Source organism: Dermochelys coriacea, chromosome 1 (assembly GCF_009764565.3).
Source record: "Dermochelys coriacea isolate rDerCor1 chromosome 1, rDerCor1.pri.v4, whole genome shotgun sequence".
Classification (NCBI taxonomy): Eukaryota; Metazoa; Chordata; order Testudines; family Dermochelyidae; genus Dermochelys; species Dermochelys coriacea.
Genome location: NC_050068.2, coordinates 5,917,355 through 5,933,139, shown reverse-complemented (window position 1 = coordinate 5,933,139; position 15,785 = coordinate 5,917,355). Strand labels below are relative to the sequence as shown.

Here is a 15,785-nt window from a genome sequence, read left to right as displayed (position 1 = left end):
CAAAGAAATGCTTTTGGCCTGCATTTGGGCCCCGGCTGTGCTCATGGTCCATGACCATCTTTGTCCTGTCATACCCATCACTGTAGTATCTAGCAGCAGCCTCTGAAGGGTGCGCTTGAGGCCTACCACAAAGACCTAAGGCCTTTGGCTTCAGTTCCTCCAGTTAGAGAGGTCTAGAGATCTGCTCCTAAGGTCTGTAGGACTCCAGCCCTGCTGGCAGGGTGCTCCGAGCTCTGGTGGGAGCTCAATCAGACCCAGGGGTGTGCGTTACTCCGGGCTCAACACCAAGAGGCATTGTCCTCTGGGCTGGCTGTGGAATGTGTTCCCTGTGGGCGCCACAGCTGAGCGTGCTGCCAGCAGGGACCTCGCTCTCACCAGCGCCACTTCCTCTCCCTTTCCGGGAAGCAGTTCTGCAGACGGGGGGGAGGGAAGCTGGAGTCGCACCTCGGGGCCAGATAGGATGCATGGGGGGCAGCTGCTCAGTTGGCTTTAAGGTCTCTCCTGCCCTTCTCTGCCCCCCCTCTCACCTGAGCATCTCAAGGCATTTTGCAGATGCTGATGCTTCAGCCTTGCAGCTTCCTTCCGAGGTAGAACAGCCTCGTTATCCCTGCTCAGCAGATAGGGATGCTGCGGCTCAGGGAGGTTAAGCATCTTGGTCCCCTAGGGCCAGAGTCTGAATCCAGATCTCCAGACCGCAGGTCTCCCGCGGTAGCCCCCGGACACGTGCTTGCTTCTCTGCCACGCCCTCTTCCAGCGATGCTCGCCCGGGGCTAGCTGGCTGCCATTAATGCTGGGCGCCAGGAAGTGGTGCTGTGACAACGGGCGAGGGGCAGCTGGCCAGTCACATGTCTCAGATGAAATGCATCTGAAATAAATGGGTCAGGGTTTTCGTTCGCACTGGAGCGCGTAGCGGTGGGAACTGCTGGAGCCTGTGCAGGACCTTCCCGTACTGAGCGTCATCGTCACTACACTGATCTGTTTGTGCAGCAGAGAGCCCTGGCTGGGAGACGGTCTTGGTCACAGGCTGGCCGGCCCTTGGAGGAGAGTGGGGCTCAGCCCTGCCTGTGGCCGCCGACCTAGGGCTGAAAGGGTCGGGCAGCTTTAATGATGATCGCTGACCCCAGCTTGGGGGGGGAGAGGGGGAGGTTAGGAAACAGAGCTGAGAACTCAGCAGGGCAGTGAGGGCCAGGAGCCTGGGCTAGCTGGCTGGGCTCCGAGAGGAGGAGTCTGGTAAGCCTTCAAGGAGCAGCCTGGAAGTTGAGAGGGGGTGGAGCGGGGCTGGGTAACCTCCAGTTCTAAAGGGGAGAGAGCCGGGGGACAGCCTAGAGGCTGTGTTGAGCTGGGGACCTCCTGAAGGAGAAGCTGTGCCCCCAGCGAGGGGCTGGGCAGAGAGCCTGTTTTTCCGTTGCAGGATGGTAACAATGCAATCCCGGTGACAGGCCTTCCTTGTGTATTGAGGAGCTTGTGGGAGGAGGGAAACTGAGGACAGGCACCGCAGAACCACCCGAGACCAGCAGGGGGCGTTGCAACACTGGAAAGCCCATCCACAGTCTCACAGGCCCTGTCTGGCCTGAGCAATGCGAATCTCTTGGGGTTTCTGTCCTAATGCTTGGTGTATTTTCCTGGGATGACCTTGATTTTGATGGGAGGAACCTCCTCCTCCTCCCCCCACCCCCCGGCAGCCTGCAGGTTTAGCTAACAGGATCCCAGAAAACCTCCCAGACCTACAGATCTCCCCAGCCAGAACTGGATCAAACTCATGCTCTTACATGTACTACGAGTTTGTCAGCAGGTGGCATCTTATCCTTGGGCACCTGCAGGCAGGGCCTGCGGGGGCAGGGGCGCTGCCTGATGTCCTGGGGCAGGGGTCTGTCCCGTGGGCCATGCTGGAATGAGAGGCCATCGGGCACTTCCTTTGGCTGGCTCCCAGGAGCAGGGCGTTCAGTTCAGCACACAGCCTAGACTGAGCTGCGACTGGCACTGCCATGCCTGGGAGGGTGGGGGGGGGCACGCTGGAATCTTTCTGCCAATCTGGGCTGGCCTCTCCGAGCCAGCGCCAGCCAAAGGCTTGGAATCTGGGGCTTGGGCCCGGCTCTTGTGACATGCAGGATATTTTGCAGGGGGCGGGAGGGCTCGGCTTGGCTGGAGAGCCCATCAGTAGTGTTGCCACATCCTCCTCCCTTCCCGGCTGTGCCGTTCGCTCCGTGGCTGGAACTGCCAGTCTCAGCACTGATTAGAGAGAAGTTGGGGTGGCAGCTGCTGACCTGGTAGGAAATTCTGACCGAGGGAGATTCTGGGGGAAAAACCCAGACGGTTTCCTTGTGCCAGGAAAGCGGCCCCACGTCCTGACGGCAGTGCTGCCTTCCTGGCTGCAAACTCGGGGCCACCATCGGGCTCTCTTCTTCTCTTCCCCCACCCCAAGGGGCTGCAGAGGCGGGTTTCTGCCCTGGCTTCTGGCCTCCACCAGCGATCTGGGCAGGAGCAGCAGGCTGGGCGTCAGGAGGGCCTGCTGGGGGTGGGGACAGAGCTCCGGGGGATGCAGGGGGGCAGAACCAGCTAGTAGCAACAGTTGAAGGGGGGAGGTGCTGAGCTCCCTGCAGGAGGGAAGGGCTGGATGTGCCCACAGCAAGCCCATTTGGGACTCCAAGGAAGTATTCGAAGCCAGCCCCACCCCCTCGCACTTAGAAACACTCCTCCTGGGCCCAGTGGCCCCAGACCACTCCAGTTATGAGCCAGTTCCTAGGCATCATTTGCTTGGGAATCCTCTGGGCCACCGTCTGACCCCCCTGTTGGCCATCGAATCTCAGCCAGTTACCCCGGCCTTGTGCCCAGGGGCTCGGGTGTGGCTCATGTATCTTCCAGAGACAGGTGTGAGATGGAGACTTGGCCCCTTCCCGGGCGACTTTGTTCCCAGGGTGAATTGCCCTGACTATGGAAAGTCGGGGCCTTATTTCTCGCTTGACGTTGCCTGACATTAACATCCAGCCGTTGGTTCTTGGGGCACTTCTCTCCACTGCCTTCGGGAGCCCCGACTGGGATTTTAACATAAACCACCTCCCGGCGCAGGGGAGACCGTGACTGGTCAGGGCAAAGGCTTTTTGCGCCGCTTCTCCTTCAAGAGAGCAGGGACCTACAGAATGGCAGCGAAGGTCCCAGAAAACACTGAGGTTCTGGGGTCAGATTCCCAGGGCAGCGCCTGGAACCTGCCCCCTTTGCCAAGCATCACGCAGTGGGCACCGTGCTGCCCAGGGCTGGCAGACCAGCGGCGATTCTCCTCCATGCAGCTGGAAGGCACAAGAGAGAGACTTGGCACTGAATAAAGGCATTTCCTTGGTGGTGTGCGTGGACGCTTGGGGTGGGGGACAGGTACGCGAGACCTGGAAGGGCGGAGCAGGATTAGGAATGGCCATTAGTGTCTCCTCCAGGTCTCATATCCCATGTACTGGGGGCTAAATTCAGTGCTGCTGTAAGAGGGTACAACACCACTGGTGATGCAGGAATTTGTACGGGGGGGGGTCGAGGTACAACACCACTGTTTATGTAGGGGTTTGCTCTCGGGAGGTGAGGGGGAGGGACACAATACCACTAGTTATGCAGAGGTTTGCACCCGGGGTACAAGACCACTGGTGATGCAGGGCTTTGCACTGGGGGCGGGGGGTGGTACAACACCACTGATTATGCAGGGGTTTGCACTGTGTATGTGGGGGGGCAAGGTATAACATTCCTGGTTATGCTGGGGTTTGCACTCTGGGGGGTACAACACTGGTGATGCAGGGTTTGCACCGTTTGTATGTGGGGGGGGCAAAGTACAACACCCCTGCTTATGCAGGGATTTGCACTTGGGGGGTACAATGCCCCTGGTTCTGCAGGGGTTTGCACTGTGTGTGGGTGCTTGTGTGTATGCGTGTGTGGCCCCGACAGGAATCTGAAGTCTTGCAAAAACATTGCACTGATCACAGCTCGTGTTGCAACCGTCTTTGAGCAAGGGCAGGAAGGCGCTGGGGAGTGACTTTGTAATGGGGAAGTAGAAACTCCAACCGCCAGAGTTCAGTTTCCAGTTATGAGGCCACCAGTAATGAGAAAACTAGCAAGGAGAGCTCCACTGTGGGGAGGAAAAGAGAGAGCAGGCCAGGTGTGGGGTGGTGCAGAGAGAACAAGGGAGGCAGAGAACGGGCTGAATAAAGGAGAGACCAGGGCAGGGAGCAGACTGGTTTGGAGCCATTCATCCCCCTCTGTCCCCTGCCCGGGGTTCTGGGCCAGTATCTGCATTTTCCCAAGTCTTTCCCGAGTTTCACAGCGTGTGTCTTCTGCAGCACCCACCCCCCCGCTGAGCCTGGCTTTCCCCTACGCCATGAACTGGCAGTACAGTCAGACATGCTCATTCCATTTTGCGTGTGGCGCTGCGCATGGAGACACATTTCCCCTCTTCCCAAGTAGCTGGCCTCTCCGCGCTCTGCACTTCCTGCCGCAAAACCTCCCACCGGCTTCTGGCTAATGAGCCTCTGATTCCAGCTCCGTTAGCAGGACTCTGTGCCAAGGCCTATGGCAGTGTCAAGGGGAGCTGGAAGACCACTCTGCTATTCGGCATTCCCCAGGCTGCAGCCACGCCCTCTGGGTGCTGATTCCAGCTGATCCCCCTGACCGGGAGCCCCCCAAATTGTATCTAGCGCATCAGTGTGATGGGGGTGGTGCCTTGTGTCAGAGAGACACCAAACCAAAACATGAGAGGAGCTGTGTGTTAACCCTGGTGTCCTGGCCAAACTGCAGTGCCATCCGGCTAGCTAAACTGACTCCTGCTTTCCCCGTTCGTCGTCTTATTCCCTTACGGTTCTGCGATGTGGCTGTGGAGCTCTTCAACAGCGACCAAGCTCAGCCCCAGAGGTGGCTGCATTTCAGTGGTGGGTGAAGCAGTTCCTAAACGCTCTGGTTGAGTTTGCAAAGGGCTTTGATGAAAGCTGCTCTGTACGTCCAGATCTATAGGTAGAGAAATGTGTGTGAGATGAATTAGTTATAGTCTTTAAAATGCATTTCTGGGGGACCCTGAGCTCAGCAGAAAGGGGAATGATACACAGGATCAATCTTCCATGGGCATTTTTATAGTACTTGTCACATAAGAGTGAGCAAACAGAGGGTCGCTCTGTTCACACCCGTATGGCCTATGGGAGCTGTGAATCTGTATCAGAACCATGGATGAGGTCACCCAAACTCGGGGGTGTGCTAACACTTCAGCCAGCACACAGCAAGTGCAGCCTGCAGCGTTGCTGCTGGTCACTGAGATGAGCCAGCTATAAATATCCCCCCAGAAATTCTCAGCACAGGAGCTGTATTTGTCCTCACGTTCACCACATGGGAACCAGTGCAGACACAAACCGAGCTGGAGACAGAGCTGAAGCATGTAGCGCTCAGCCAGATGCCTCTAGGATCCTGAAGTTCCCGCCAGAGGAATGTTTCCAGGTGGAGATCTAGGGGTAGGAACTCCAAGAAGGTCCCTTGAAGAGTTTGGCTGGAGGGAAAGAGCTGAGGAGCTCTGGGATGGCTCAGAGGTGAAACGGGAGCAGTCCACACTGGGGTGCACTGTCTCTGCAGGTTTAAAGGCCCAAGGGTTTGCTGCAGCAAGAGCAGCTGTGTGATGGGGATTGAGATGACACTGGGGCCACCACTGAGCTTCCTGTTGTCCTGGCCAGCCTGGTGCAGAGGGGCAGGTTTCCTGGGGGCTTCGTGCTCGCTGGAAGGGAGCCACGTGGCTGAGGGGCTGTGGTTTTCTGGGCCGGGGGAGGAAGCTGTCTGCTCTCTTGCTGCTGACTAACTCCTGAGTGCATGGGAAACACGCCACAGCTCGAGGTGTGCAAACAGCTGGACTAAATATACTTGGCTGTGGTTTCCTGGGCCAGAGACGCGTTTGGTACCTACTGCCGCTGCACCAACGCATCTGCTCGGGACAGTGAGCTGGCACGGTGGGGGCCAGTGCCCGACGCCGCTCCCTGCCGTCTGGCCAAGGGGAAAGTGGGAAGCTGAAATGACTGACTGAGCGAGTTCGACTTCCTGCAGTTTCCAGCTGCAGCGTCTGGAGCAGCCAGCACTGTGGGCCGAGCCTTCAGCAGAGGCTGAAGCCAGCTGGGCTCCGGGCTCCGTGATCACCAGTAGCATCGGAGTCCTCCGGGAAGCGAGGGGAGCGTGCTCTGATGCCACCCATGCCAGTGGAGGGTTCAGCCTCTGTGCGCCTCCCTGGAAGTGGCTGCTGATCCACCCAGCAGCCCTGACCCCGCCACTGTCCGCACTCTGGCCCTCACTCTTCCAGACCGTGCTCTCAAACAGGGCCTCTCTGCCAGGCAGCTCCCCAAGTGAAGTCCCTGGGGGAGCAGTTCCCCCAAGGCGACGGGATCAGAGCTGTCCCCTTGGCCCGGTCTCCGTGGAGCAGGGAGAGTGTGATCGGTGATCCAAGCTGTCATCTCAGACAATAACAAACCAGCCCCCAGGGGGCTGAGCGCCTCGTGCCGGGTGGTTATTTTACAAAGCACGGCCGGGGCAGGATCTTACACTGCTCGTCAGCAAACGCTTTGGCCTTCTGCAGTGAACGTGGGTACAGGAGGTCAGGCAAACAGGATCCAAAGACCCAGACTCCTCCAGGGCTGTATCGCACCGTCCCTGTGTTGTCTGCACCCCTCACTGGTGTTAACAAATGTCAGGTTTCAGAGTAGCAGCCGTGTTAGTCTGTAGTCACAAAAAGAAAAGGAGGACTTGTGGCACCTTAGAGACTAACAAATTTATTTGAGCATAAGCTTTCGTGAGCTACAGCTCACTTCATCGGATGCATCTAATGTACTTGCCACAAGTACTCCTTTTCTTTTTGTTAACAAATGTGTCCTCCCAACACCTGGGATGCTGGCGCTATCTTCATGATTTCCAGTGTAGCGATGGGGACGGGAGGCCAAATTAGATTGAGCATGCCTGCATGCCACGCTAAGCCTGGCTCTGACTCAGGTTTGAGCCCAAGCCCCACTTCCGTCCACACATACTTCAGTCTGACTCAGGTCAGCAAGCACTTGGGACATGAGTTACTTCTGAGGGCGTTCTGCACCAAAACATTAAAAATTCTGCGCACATAAATAAATGCAAATAAATGTGGAGGCTCCACCATGCCATTGGGGAGCACAGGCCACCGGCTGCACGGAGGTGGGAGATCACACTGCAGCTCCCCCACCCGGGACACAGACGCAGTAGTGAGGCTGCACCAACCCTGACACAGCGCAAGGACCAGGTCTGCCCCAGAAACACCCCAGAGCCCTGCCCCTGCTTGCCAGGTGCGGGCAGGCAGGCTTAGCAAGGCAGGATCCAAGTGTGAAGGGGCTTAGTGTGGGGGGGATCCAGGTGATGGTTGAAAGGGTTCTGTGTGGGGCAGTCTGGGTGCAGGCAGCTCAGTGGGGGATCGAGGTGCGGGGGAGGGGGATCTGGATGCACAGGGGCTTGTTGGGGAGTTCTGGGTGCAAAAATTATGGGACTCTGCAGGGGAGTCCAGATGAAGGTGGTTGGGGTTCAGCTGGGGGCGGGGGAGTCTGGGTGTAGGGGACTCTATGGGAGGTTCCAGATGCTGGGGGAGAGGGGCTCAGTAGGGTGGGGATCCGGATGTGTGTGGCTTGGGGTGGTCCAGGTGCAGGGGGAGTGGGGCTCGTCGGGGGGGTTCTGGGTGTGGAAGGGCGAAGCTTGACGGGAGGATCTGGGTATGAGGTGGTCTGGATGCACAGGGGTTGGGTGGATGGGGCAGCAGCTCCCTGTACAGGGACCCCTCCCCCTACAACTGAGGAGCGACAGGTGCAGGAAGCACAAGGGGTGGGGATGTGAGTTTGCAGAGCTTCCTAGAGCCAGGGGAGAAATCAGGGTGGGTCTGACATGGCCCCAGATGCCGTGCAGGGGAAGAGGAAGTCCCGTCCTCTCCAGTCCAGCCGGGACTAGCTGCTGAGCCTGGCGCAGGGTGAGAGCCACCAGCCGGGTCTTCTCCAGTCCCACCCCGTATACCACAGTGATTTACCTCTCTACCAGCTGCTCTGAGCACCCAAGACATATTGCTGGGGATGATCGTATGACTGCTCTTGTGGCTTCCCTTTGCTTCCCTATCAGAAAGTCATTTTTCTGCGGGGAAGCAAAGAAATCTGCAGGGGAAATAAATTCTGCACATGTGCAGTAGCGCATAATTCCCCCATGAGTAACGAGTCCTAGGACCCTACTCGTGGGTGGATCAAAGCCTGAGTCCTGCTCTGACTCGGGTGCAAGCCCTGGCACTTTGCAGTGTGGACACAGCCTGAGCTGCAGACCCGACTCCGAGGGTCTATGTAGTGCAGTGTGGACATTAGCACGACTGTGAGACCTGGGTTTACAGTGCAGTGTGGACGCTCAAGCACAGGCTTGGACACACCTAGTCCACAAGACCATGTCCCACAGACCTGGGTGTACAATGCAGTGTAGACAGACCCTTAGGGACTTGTCCAGAGTCTCCCAGGGAGACTGAAGCAGAGCCAGGGCTTGAATCTAGATCTCATGATAACCAAAAGGCCGTCGATCCTTCCCAAATTGTTCCTATGCATCTCGCACCACCCAGCTGCACTACAATGGCCCTATCCCAGAGATCTGAGTCAGATTCCACGCTCGCCCCTCCGGAAACGTGAGTCTCGGAGCTGGGCCCAGCCCGACCCAGGGTCCCAGAGGTGAGCAGATAATTACAAAGGCTGTGCCCGAGGCAGAATTATTTGGTAACGCCGCAGTCAGTGCGGACCAGCCCAAAGGCGTCCGGGAGCACGGTGCCCCACACGGGCTGTCAGGGACGGGCAGCCCTCAAGAGTGTCAGCTGCCTGAGCTCCCCAGCACTGGGGTTCAGGAGCCCATGTGTGATGTTGTTACAGTCCATAGAGGCGCTCCTGAGAGTATTAAAATGGCTGAATGCTGTGAGATGTCTACAAGGTCTGGGCCGCTGAGGAAGAAGCTTGTACCTCCTGTCGGAGTAAATGCATCTGTTGTCCAGAAAGATCCTTAAATGCTTCCCAGACTGTGTAGGCAGGCATTGCCCCCCTCCCACACACCCACCCACCCACACACACACACTAGGATGTAGCGGCTTCTTGGGGGGGACGTGGCAATGCTACACGGCAGGTTATAGGATGGGAACTGCAGGCTAACTTGTCTAATTGAAACGACAGAGGAAATGTAGGGAGGCAGAATGGAATCTCCTGAGCTGCCATTTGACCAGGACATTGGAGCTAAGTTGCCAACTCTTAGGGGAAATGCGCTGGGAACTTGAATGGCTGCAGGGTTTTCAGGATTCTGGTTGCATATCTCCTCTGGGAAAATGGCATCTCCAGCCAGTATGGGTCTTTCCTCCGCTCTGCTGGGGGCTGGTTTGTTACTTGGAGACCCCTTGACTCATAATCCCCATTTCCTGCTGCACCTGGGCATTTCTTGGGGGCCCCTCGTCCAAGTACTGACCAGACTGGATCTGACTAGCTGCAGAGCTAGCGAAGTCACCTGGCTAACGCCCCAGTGAATGAAACGTCTGCTGGCTAGAGAAACTTCCCAGCTGGTGCTTCTTTCCCTGGCTATTGTGAGATCAAGAGTTAAAGCATCCCTGATGCTTGGTACAGACCGAGTGGCCTTTTAGATCGAAGCCATGTCATGCCTTGAGAAGCAGGAGTCCCCAAGGAGGAGAATAAAGCACCTGAAATCTTTTAAAAAGCAGTGCATGCCTTTGGAAAGCTTTGGGTTCTGCTGGACGGAAGGGTGAAGCCATAGTCCCTGTGCAGTGCAGAGGCTGCCAGGCTTGGGATCAAAGAGCTAAGAGCCGCTGCTGAGTTAATGAGCGCACCAATGAGCCATCAGTGTTTGTTCTTGCTGCTAGCCTGCAGAAAAGTCACGTTTTTCCGCTGCCAGAGAGGCCTGTATGAAAACAAGGTCGTTTGTGACCTGCTTTTTCCTGTGTGAAGTTTTACATAATAGATTGCTGCTTGGATTGCTTACTGTTCATTCACATGTGGCCCTGGCACTCAGACGATCTGGCCCCACCCCACTGTTCTGCGACAGTTCATTTCAAATGAAATAGTCCATCCTCCTCCCCAGCCCTGCTGCTAGGGGAATGTGTCCTCGTGCAGTAGGCCCGGATTTGGGGGATCTTTGTAATTCCTCGAGGGGGAGAGGCGGAAAGTGCTCTCGTTCCCAGTGATGGGGAGCAGCCTGAGTCCAATTTCAGAGCATCTTCCACCCCCCGAGTAGCAGGCTCGGGTGTGGGTGGTGGGGGGGGAACCTAGCAGATGTGAGTGTGGGGGTGGGAAGTAGTGCGGCCTACAGGTTAGGGCTGGGCACCAGCCAGAGTGGGGCAACCTGGATTTCTGCCTTGCACCTTAGGTAAGCTACGAAACTTCTCCCCTATTTCCTTCTTTTCTTGGAAGGACTCACAGGAGGGCCAAAGAAGTAGTGAGCCCGGTTCTAGCAGCACTTATATTTGGCCCAGTATCTTTCCCGTGATTCTTTTGTCTAGCAAAACCAGCACAGTGCATTGCGGAGGTGATGCAGGAATTAGTGACATCTTAGCCTCCTCTGGAGCTATGGGGAACCTGTTGCCCTGGGTGCTGTATGGACAATTAGTCAGAGACAGCCCCAGAAGTCTGAATCAAGGCCAGGAAAGATCATTAAGGAGCTGGGTCACTGAGAGAGAATATGACAGGCCAAAGGTCACACAGGAAGTCTGTGCCAGACCAGGGTGTTGAACCCAGGTCCCTGGAGTCCCCAGCCAGTGCATTAACCACAAGCCCATCCTTCCTCCGGGGGTTTTCCTCCCCAGCGTCACCTGTTTGTGTGTTGAGAGCGGCTGGCAGCACCTACCGCGCTTTCGGTGGGGTCATGGAAACTCTGATGCTGTGATTTGAATGTTCCTACTTCTCAGCAGGCCCCATGACTTGGAGTTTCTGCCCCACTGGAAACCTCAGAAAGGAGGAAAATTCCCTCCCACTGCTGAGAAGCAGGAATAAAACACATCTGTGGCTCCGGTGTGTGTCCCCCTTCTGTCTGCCCTGACACAGGCCTCCTGGCCGGCCAGTGTCCCTACGGCTCTCTCTCGCTGGCCAGCTCCCCCGGCCCCATGGTGACGGCTGTCCAGAAGCAGGTTCTGAAAGGTGCAAGCAGCCCCCTCCTCAGCACCCCGTCTGACTCCATCCCCTGCCCCGCCTCGTGCCTTCATCCATCAACAAGGCTGAGCCAGGAAAGCTGCGCCGGGGGGGCAGGCAGGCTGAAGTGATGACTCCTGTTTCCTTTGTCTAGTGTCTTGGGTCTGGGTCTGGCAGTGTGAGAGTTTGAGAGAGCTGCTGCTGGATCTCAGGGGGCGGGGAGCGGTGTGGGGAGGACGATGGGAAATGTGGGGGGGGCGCGAGTTCTCACTGCCCAAGGAGAGGCAGCATCCCCCCACCTGCCTGACCTGGCTGCTTCAGGCATAAGCTCACCTCCACCTCACCTCTTGGGGGTTGGGAGATGCCCTGCAGACAGGTGGGTCCATGGCTCTCTGATGTGTCTGGAGCTGCCATCGAGGGAGCCAGGAGGCCGGGATTGACCTTGAGGCTGCTCCAGCTTGCCCACGTTTCCCGTGGCTGCGCCTTTCAGAGCCTGGCAGGCTGGACCCCTGTGTTCTGGGGAACGTGGCCAGTTACTTGGGTCTGCAGGCTACCAGTGGAGCTAGAGGGTCCCGGAGCAGTCAGGCTGCGACCCCCCCGGAGATTCTGCATGTGTGGGTCAGCCCTTCCTCAAGGGCTCTCCCCCGTTTGGCCAGTAGCTCAGCCAGGCTGGCTCGGTTGGGCCATGCTCCGGGGTGAAGGAGGAGCCCGCCCCAGCACTTTGTGCTGCTTGTGAAATGCCTTCGGTTCTGCACCCGCCCCAGCGCTGCTCCTTGGTGTGGTTTCCTCCCCCGCCCCAGCGGCGAGCGAGCGGGGCACAGCTCCGGGGCAGGCACAGCAGCAGCTGCCTGCTTTGTTCTGGTGAACCCACTGCACCTTGGCTGGTGCTCAACGCAGAGGGAGCCAGGCCGGGCGGGGTAGGATCCGGCAGCGGGGGCGCCGGTAGCCAAAGTGGGAGCAGGGGATGAGCATTGTAACATCCATGGGCACGTCCAGCAGGATTTCCACTCCTCACTGCAAGGCGTGCTGTGGTCACGCAACTTCGCGGGGGCACGCGAACTCTCACTCCAAAAGCGCAGGCACCAACCCCTGGAGCTAATGGAGAATCTGTTATACCTGTTGGTAGTACAGGGCCTATGACACATGGTCGAGCAGCCTGATTCCTTCCTGCAGAGGCCAATAACCTGCACATAGACATGCACCTGCCCATTGATTAAATTAGTATTATATCCACTTCACAGGGAGGTTAAATGACTTCCCCGAGGCTACACGATGTGTCAGTGTCAGAGCTGGGGTTAACTTTAGGAATGCCTAGCTCGCTGCGAGAGCACCTCTCTTTCCGGATCAGCAACGGCAGGTGAAACAGAGTCCCGAGCTCCAGCTCCCGGCAGAGCACCAAAGGAAAAATTGTTCTTCACCTATTTGAAAATTGTATTTATTGTACATTGTAAGGCAGCAGGATAATTGGTCGGTGGCGTTGGATTCATCCTTGCCCAGAAGGATGGTGACTGTTATCAGAGTCTAGGGGTGCACAGCTGGAGAAGATGGCAGAGAATTAGCAGGGACACAGCGCCGAGGGAGATGGCTCTTCTTGTTTGTGTGGGTAGCTTTCTGTGCCATTTATGGGAGCTTAGTTGCCACCACTTGGGGGGCACTATTCTAATGGGTGCCAGCTGCGCGGTCATGCCTGAGCTCTGCCGAGAGGTGATGGGGGGTTTGCCGTGTGAACCGTGCAGCGCGGACCATTTCCAGGGGCTAAGGACCTCGCCTCTGCAGGCTCGGGCTGGGAGGTCCAGGCCGTGGCCTCTTGGAAGGGCACGGGAAGGGGAGGGGGCTACTCCTCTAACCCAGCTTCTGGGGGTCAGACCTAGTCCTGTCTGTCTCTTTCAGGAGCGCAAGTCCTACAAGTGGAAGCTGCTGCTCTTCCTCTTTAACCTCGTCACATTCTCCTTGGCCGTGTGCGTCTACTTCCACCACAATTGGTACTGCGAGGCTGGAGGTAAGGTCCCTGAGGACCCAACCGCTGGGCCCATATCACAACCTTCTCCTGAATCAGTCAAAGAGCAGACGCGGCAGGGGCTGGTTTCCCTTTGCTTCCCTGCTAGTGTGCGTCTGCCTCCACCTGCTGACCCCTTCTGGATACCATCAGTCTCCTCCAGCTCCCACTCAGGCCTTGGCTTTCCGGGAAGGCTGCCAGCATTGCTGGGTTTTGCAGTGGGTGTGGTGCTGGAGACACATGCCTGCTAGATTATGGACAGAGATCCTCCATTCCCCGAATGGCCATCAGAAAGTAACGGCTTCCTGTCCCACCCCGCTGGGCTGGGCTGGAATGGGCTTCTCGAGAAATGAGAGCATTTTGCTACCAAGCATCAGTCCCCGTAGTGCTATAGGCTCAGTTAACACGTTGAGAGAGACGTGGTCTCGCTCGCATTCACAGTTCCTCCCTTTCCTCTGCCCCATTTCCTCCATTAACCTGATGGGTTCCCTCCCTTCCTCTCCTAGCCTATACCATCTTTGCTTTCCTGGAGTACCTCGTCGTCCTTTCCAACATGGCTTTCCACATGACCGCCTGGTGGGACTTCGGCAACAAAGAGCTGGTGGTGAGCTCCCAGCCAGAAGACAAACGTTTCTAAGGCAGCCTCGTGCCAGACAAGCGTGTTGTCTGTGCTGCCGACGGCCTCTGGAGTCCTGCCGTTGGTGCGAGTGTTGGGGCCAGATGAGCTACCGGCTCCTGGGAGCGACGTTGGGCAGGGTGGGCTGTGATGTGCCTCGAGAGGAAACCAACAGCGTCCACCTCCCTGTGCTTGTACTGCTGCGGCCAGGACCCTGGGCCTCCAAAAATACAGGAGGGTGGGGATTGTAGGGGAGTGGGATGGTTACGCACAAATCACACCGCAGCCTCGCCATGGATCTGTCATTCCTATCAAGTGCCAGGACAGGAGCAGGTAGTGGGAGCTGAGGGGGCAGGACCCAGGGGAGTCGACGGGGTAAGATGTTGGTCCATGTGGCTAGGAATCCTTGTTCTGCAAGGCCGACTGATGCAGCGATGGGATCTTCTTTCCCGCCCCGCCCAGCTCAGCACAGCTCCTTTCCTGCACCTGCTGCCTCACCAGGGCTCTGGCTGCCGTCCCGGACTCTCGGCAGGAACCACCACAGGTAACAGTCGTGTGCTGATTGACAGTGGAGATTCCTTGCTGTGGCCCTGGGATTGGAACAGGAGTTCTCCAGAGAGAGGGTCTCCGGTGAGCTCCTGACCCCCACTTCCGCTTCCCAATATTCCCTTTCAAGGGAACGAGATGGAAGGAAAGGGTGAGAATACTGGAGGAAAACCCCTCGCAAGGCATTCAGTGTCGCTCATTCTCAGCACCTTGACAGCAGAGGCAAGGGCATAACTTCCAGTTCCCCTTCACTCAGACATCTCCTTGAGGGGTCTCTGAACCATGACCTGGCCCCTTTTTCTGCGCTGTTTTGACCTGGCTATTCCTCCGTGTGTTTTCTCCCCCCTCCAGTCCAGCAGGTCGGCTTTGTTCCCCCTGCAGAATCCTTGGCCAACGCCTCCCTAGGTGCTGTGACAGGGTGCTGTGGCCCAACAGACCGGTCCGCACTCTGATCGTTTCCCATGTGACGGCTGATTGGGGAGGTAGGGAGGAATTAGCTAATCTGGTATGGAGGCGGGGTGAGTTAGGGAATTACTTGGATGAAAGGCAGGGAGGCCGTGTTGGGGTGGCAGGAGATGGGGCTAACTATGCCTAGATTGAAGGAGATCCCAAGGAAGAGAGATCTGGTTTCCTCCTGGGGCCCTGCTGACCAGGGGCTGAAGTCAAGAGTCGTAGAGCGTAGGCGGGGGCTTGTGGCATTGTCCAGGTGTTGGTGGAGGGGACTTGAATAAATTATACAGAGTGGACACTAAGAGAGTCTGAGGAGTTCCTGGGGCAGCCCAGGATGGGGGGGATACGCCCCCATCACAAGTGACTAGTGATTGGCGGGGGGGGGCTCAAATTAAGGTGTCCTCCCCCAATCACTAGTTCCTCTTAGAAATCTTGACCCTTGACTCCTAGGAACGGTCAGAGTGAGCCCGTGCTTGAGGCAGGTCTGAGCTGCAGAGATTGGGTCTGTATCCAAACTCCACCACAGCTTGTGCTTTTGGGATGTGGGGCTCCAGGTCGGGCCCCTCTCTCGGGGATGTGGTGCCTCCAGCTGACCAGGTATGACCGCAGAGGGTGAAGCCAGGAGGTAGGGAGCGAAGCCCAGCCTGGCCAGACGGGCATCTCTTGGGCCATGCCTTCCTGCCTCCTCGACCACTCTCCCAGGGCCGTCGCTGGTCTCCTTGTGAACAGCTGTGTCCCATCCTCACCTGGGTCACTGCAGCTCGGCCGGCTGCTTGGAAGAGGAGTTGTAATCCCAGGATATACAGGGCTGTAGTCTCCCTGCTACACTGGGGTAGCTGCACTGGCTTTGGTGGAGTGGCTCCTGATTTACTCAGTATCAGGCCAGCGAGAGGGAGCTGGAAGGGCACTGCGGTAGCTTCCTGGATTTCGAGGAGAACAAGGTCTTATTTTGGAGGGTTGGAAGCACAGCGCATCACCCCTGCGGCAACTATGAGAGACCACCCTCCATGGGCAAGCCCCTGTCTTATGAGAC

The 15,785-nt window shown here is 57.4% G+C and overlaps 1 protein-coding gene across 4 annotated transcripts in view; it reads left to right on the top strand.

Moving 5' to 3' along the window:
* PGAP2 (post-GPI attachment to proteins 2) overlaps window positions 1-15,054 on the top strand; it is a 34,286-nt gene extending 19,232 nt beyond the window's left edge. For 3 of the 4 annotated variants that reach the window (XM_038387802.2, XM_038387804.2, XM_038387801.2), the window contains exons 5-6: window positions 13,035-13,143; window positions 13,647-15,054. In XM_038387802.2, coding sequence (XP_038243730.1) covers window positions 13,035-13,143; window positions 13,647-13,777 — 240 coding nt within the window. In that variant the 3' untranslated portion in view covers window positions 13,778-15,054. Of the gene's footprint in view, window positions 1-4,332; window positions 4,467-13,034; window positions 13,144-13,646 lie in introns of those variants that run through there. The other variant, XM_043503980.1, reaches the window with a different exon arrangement.
* Window positions 15,055-15,785: the final 731 nt, after the last annotated feature.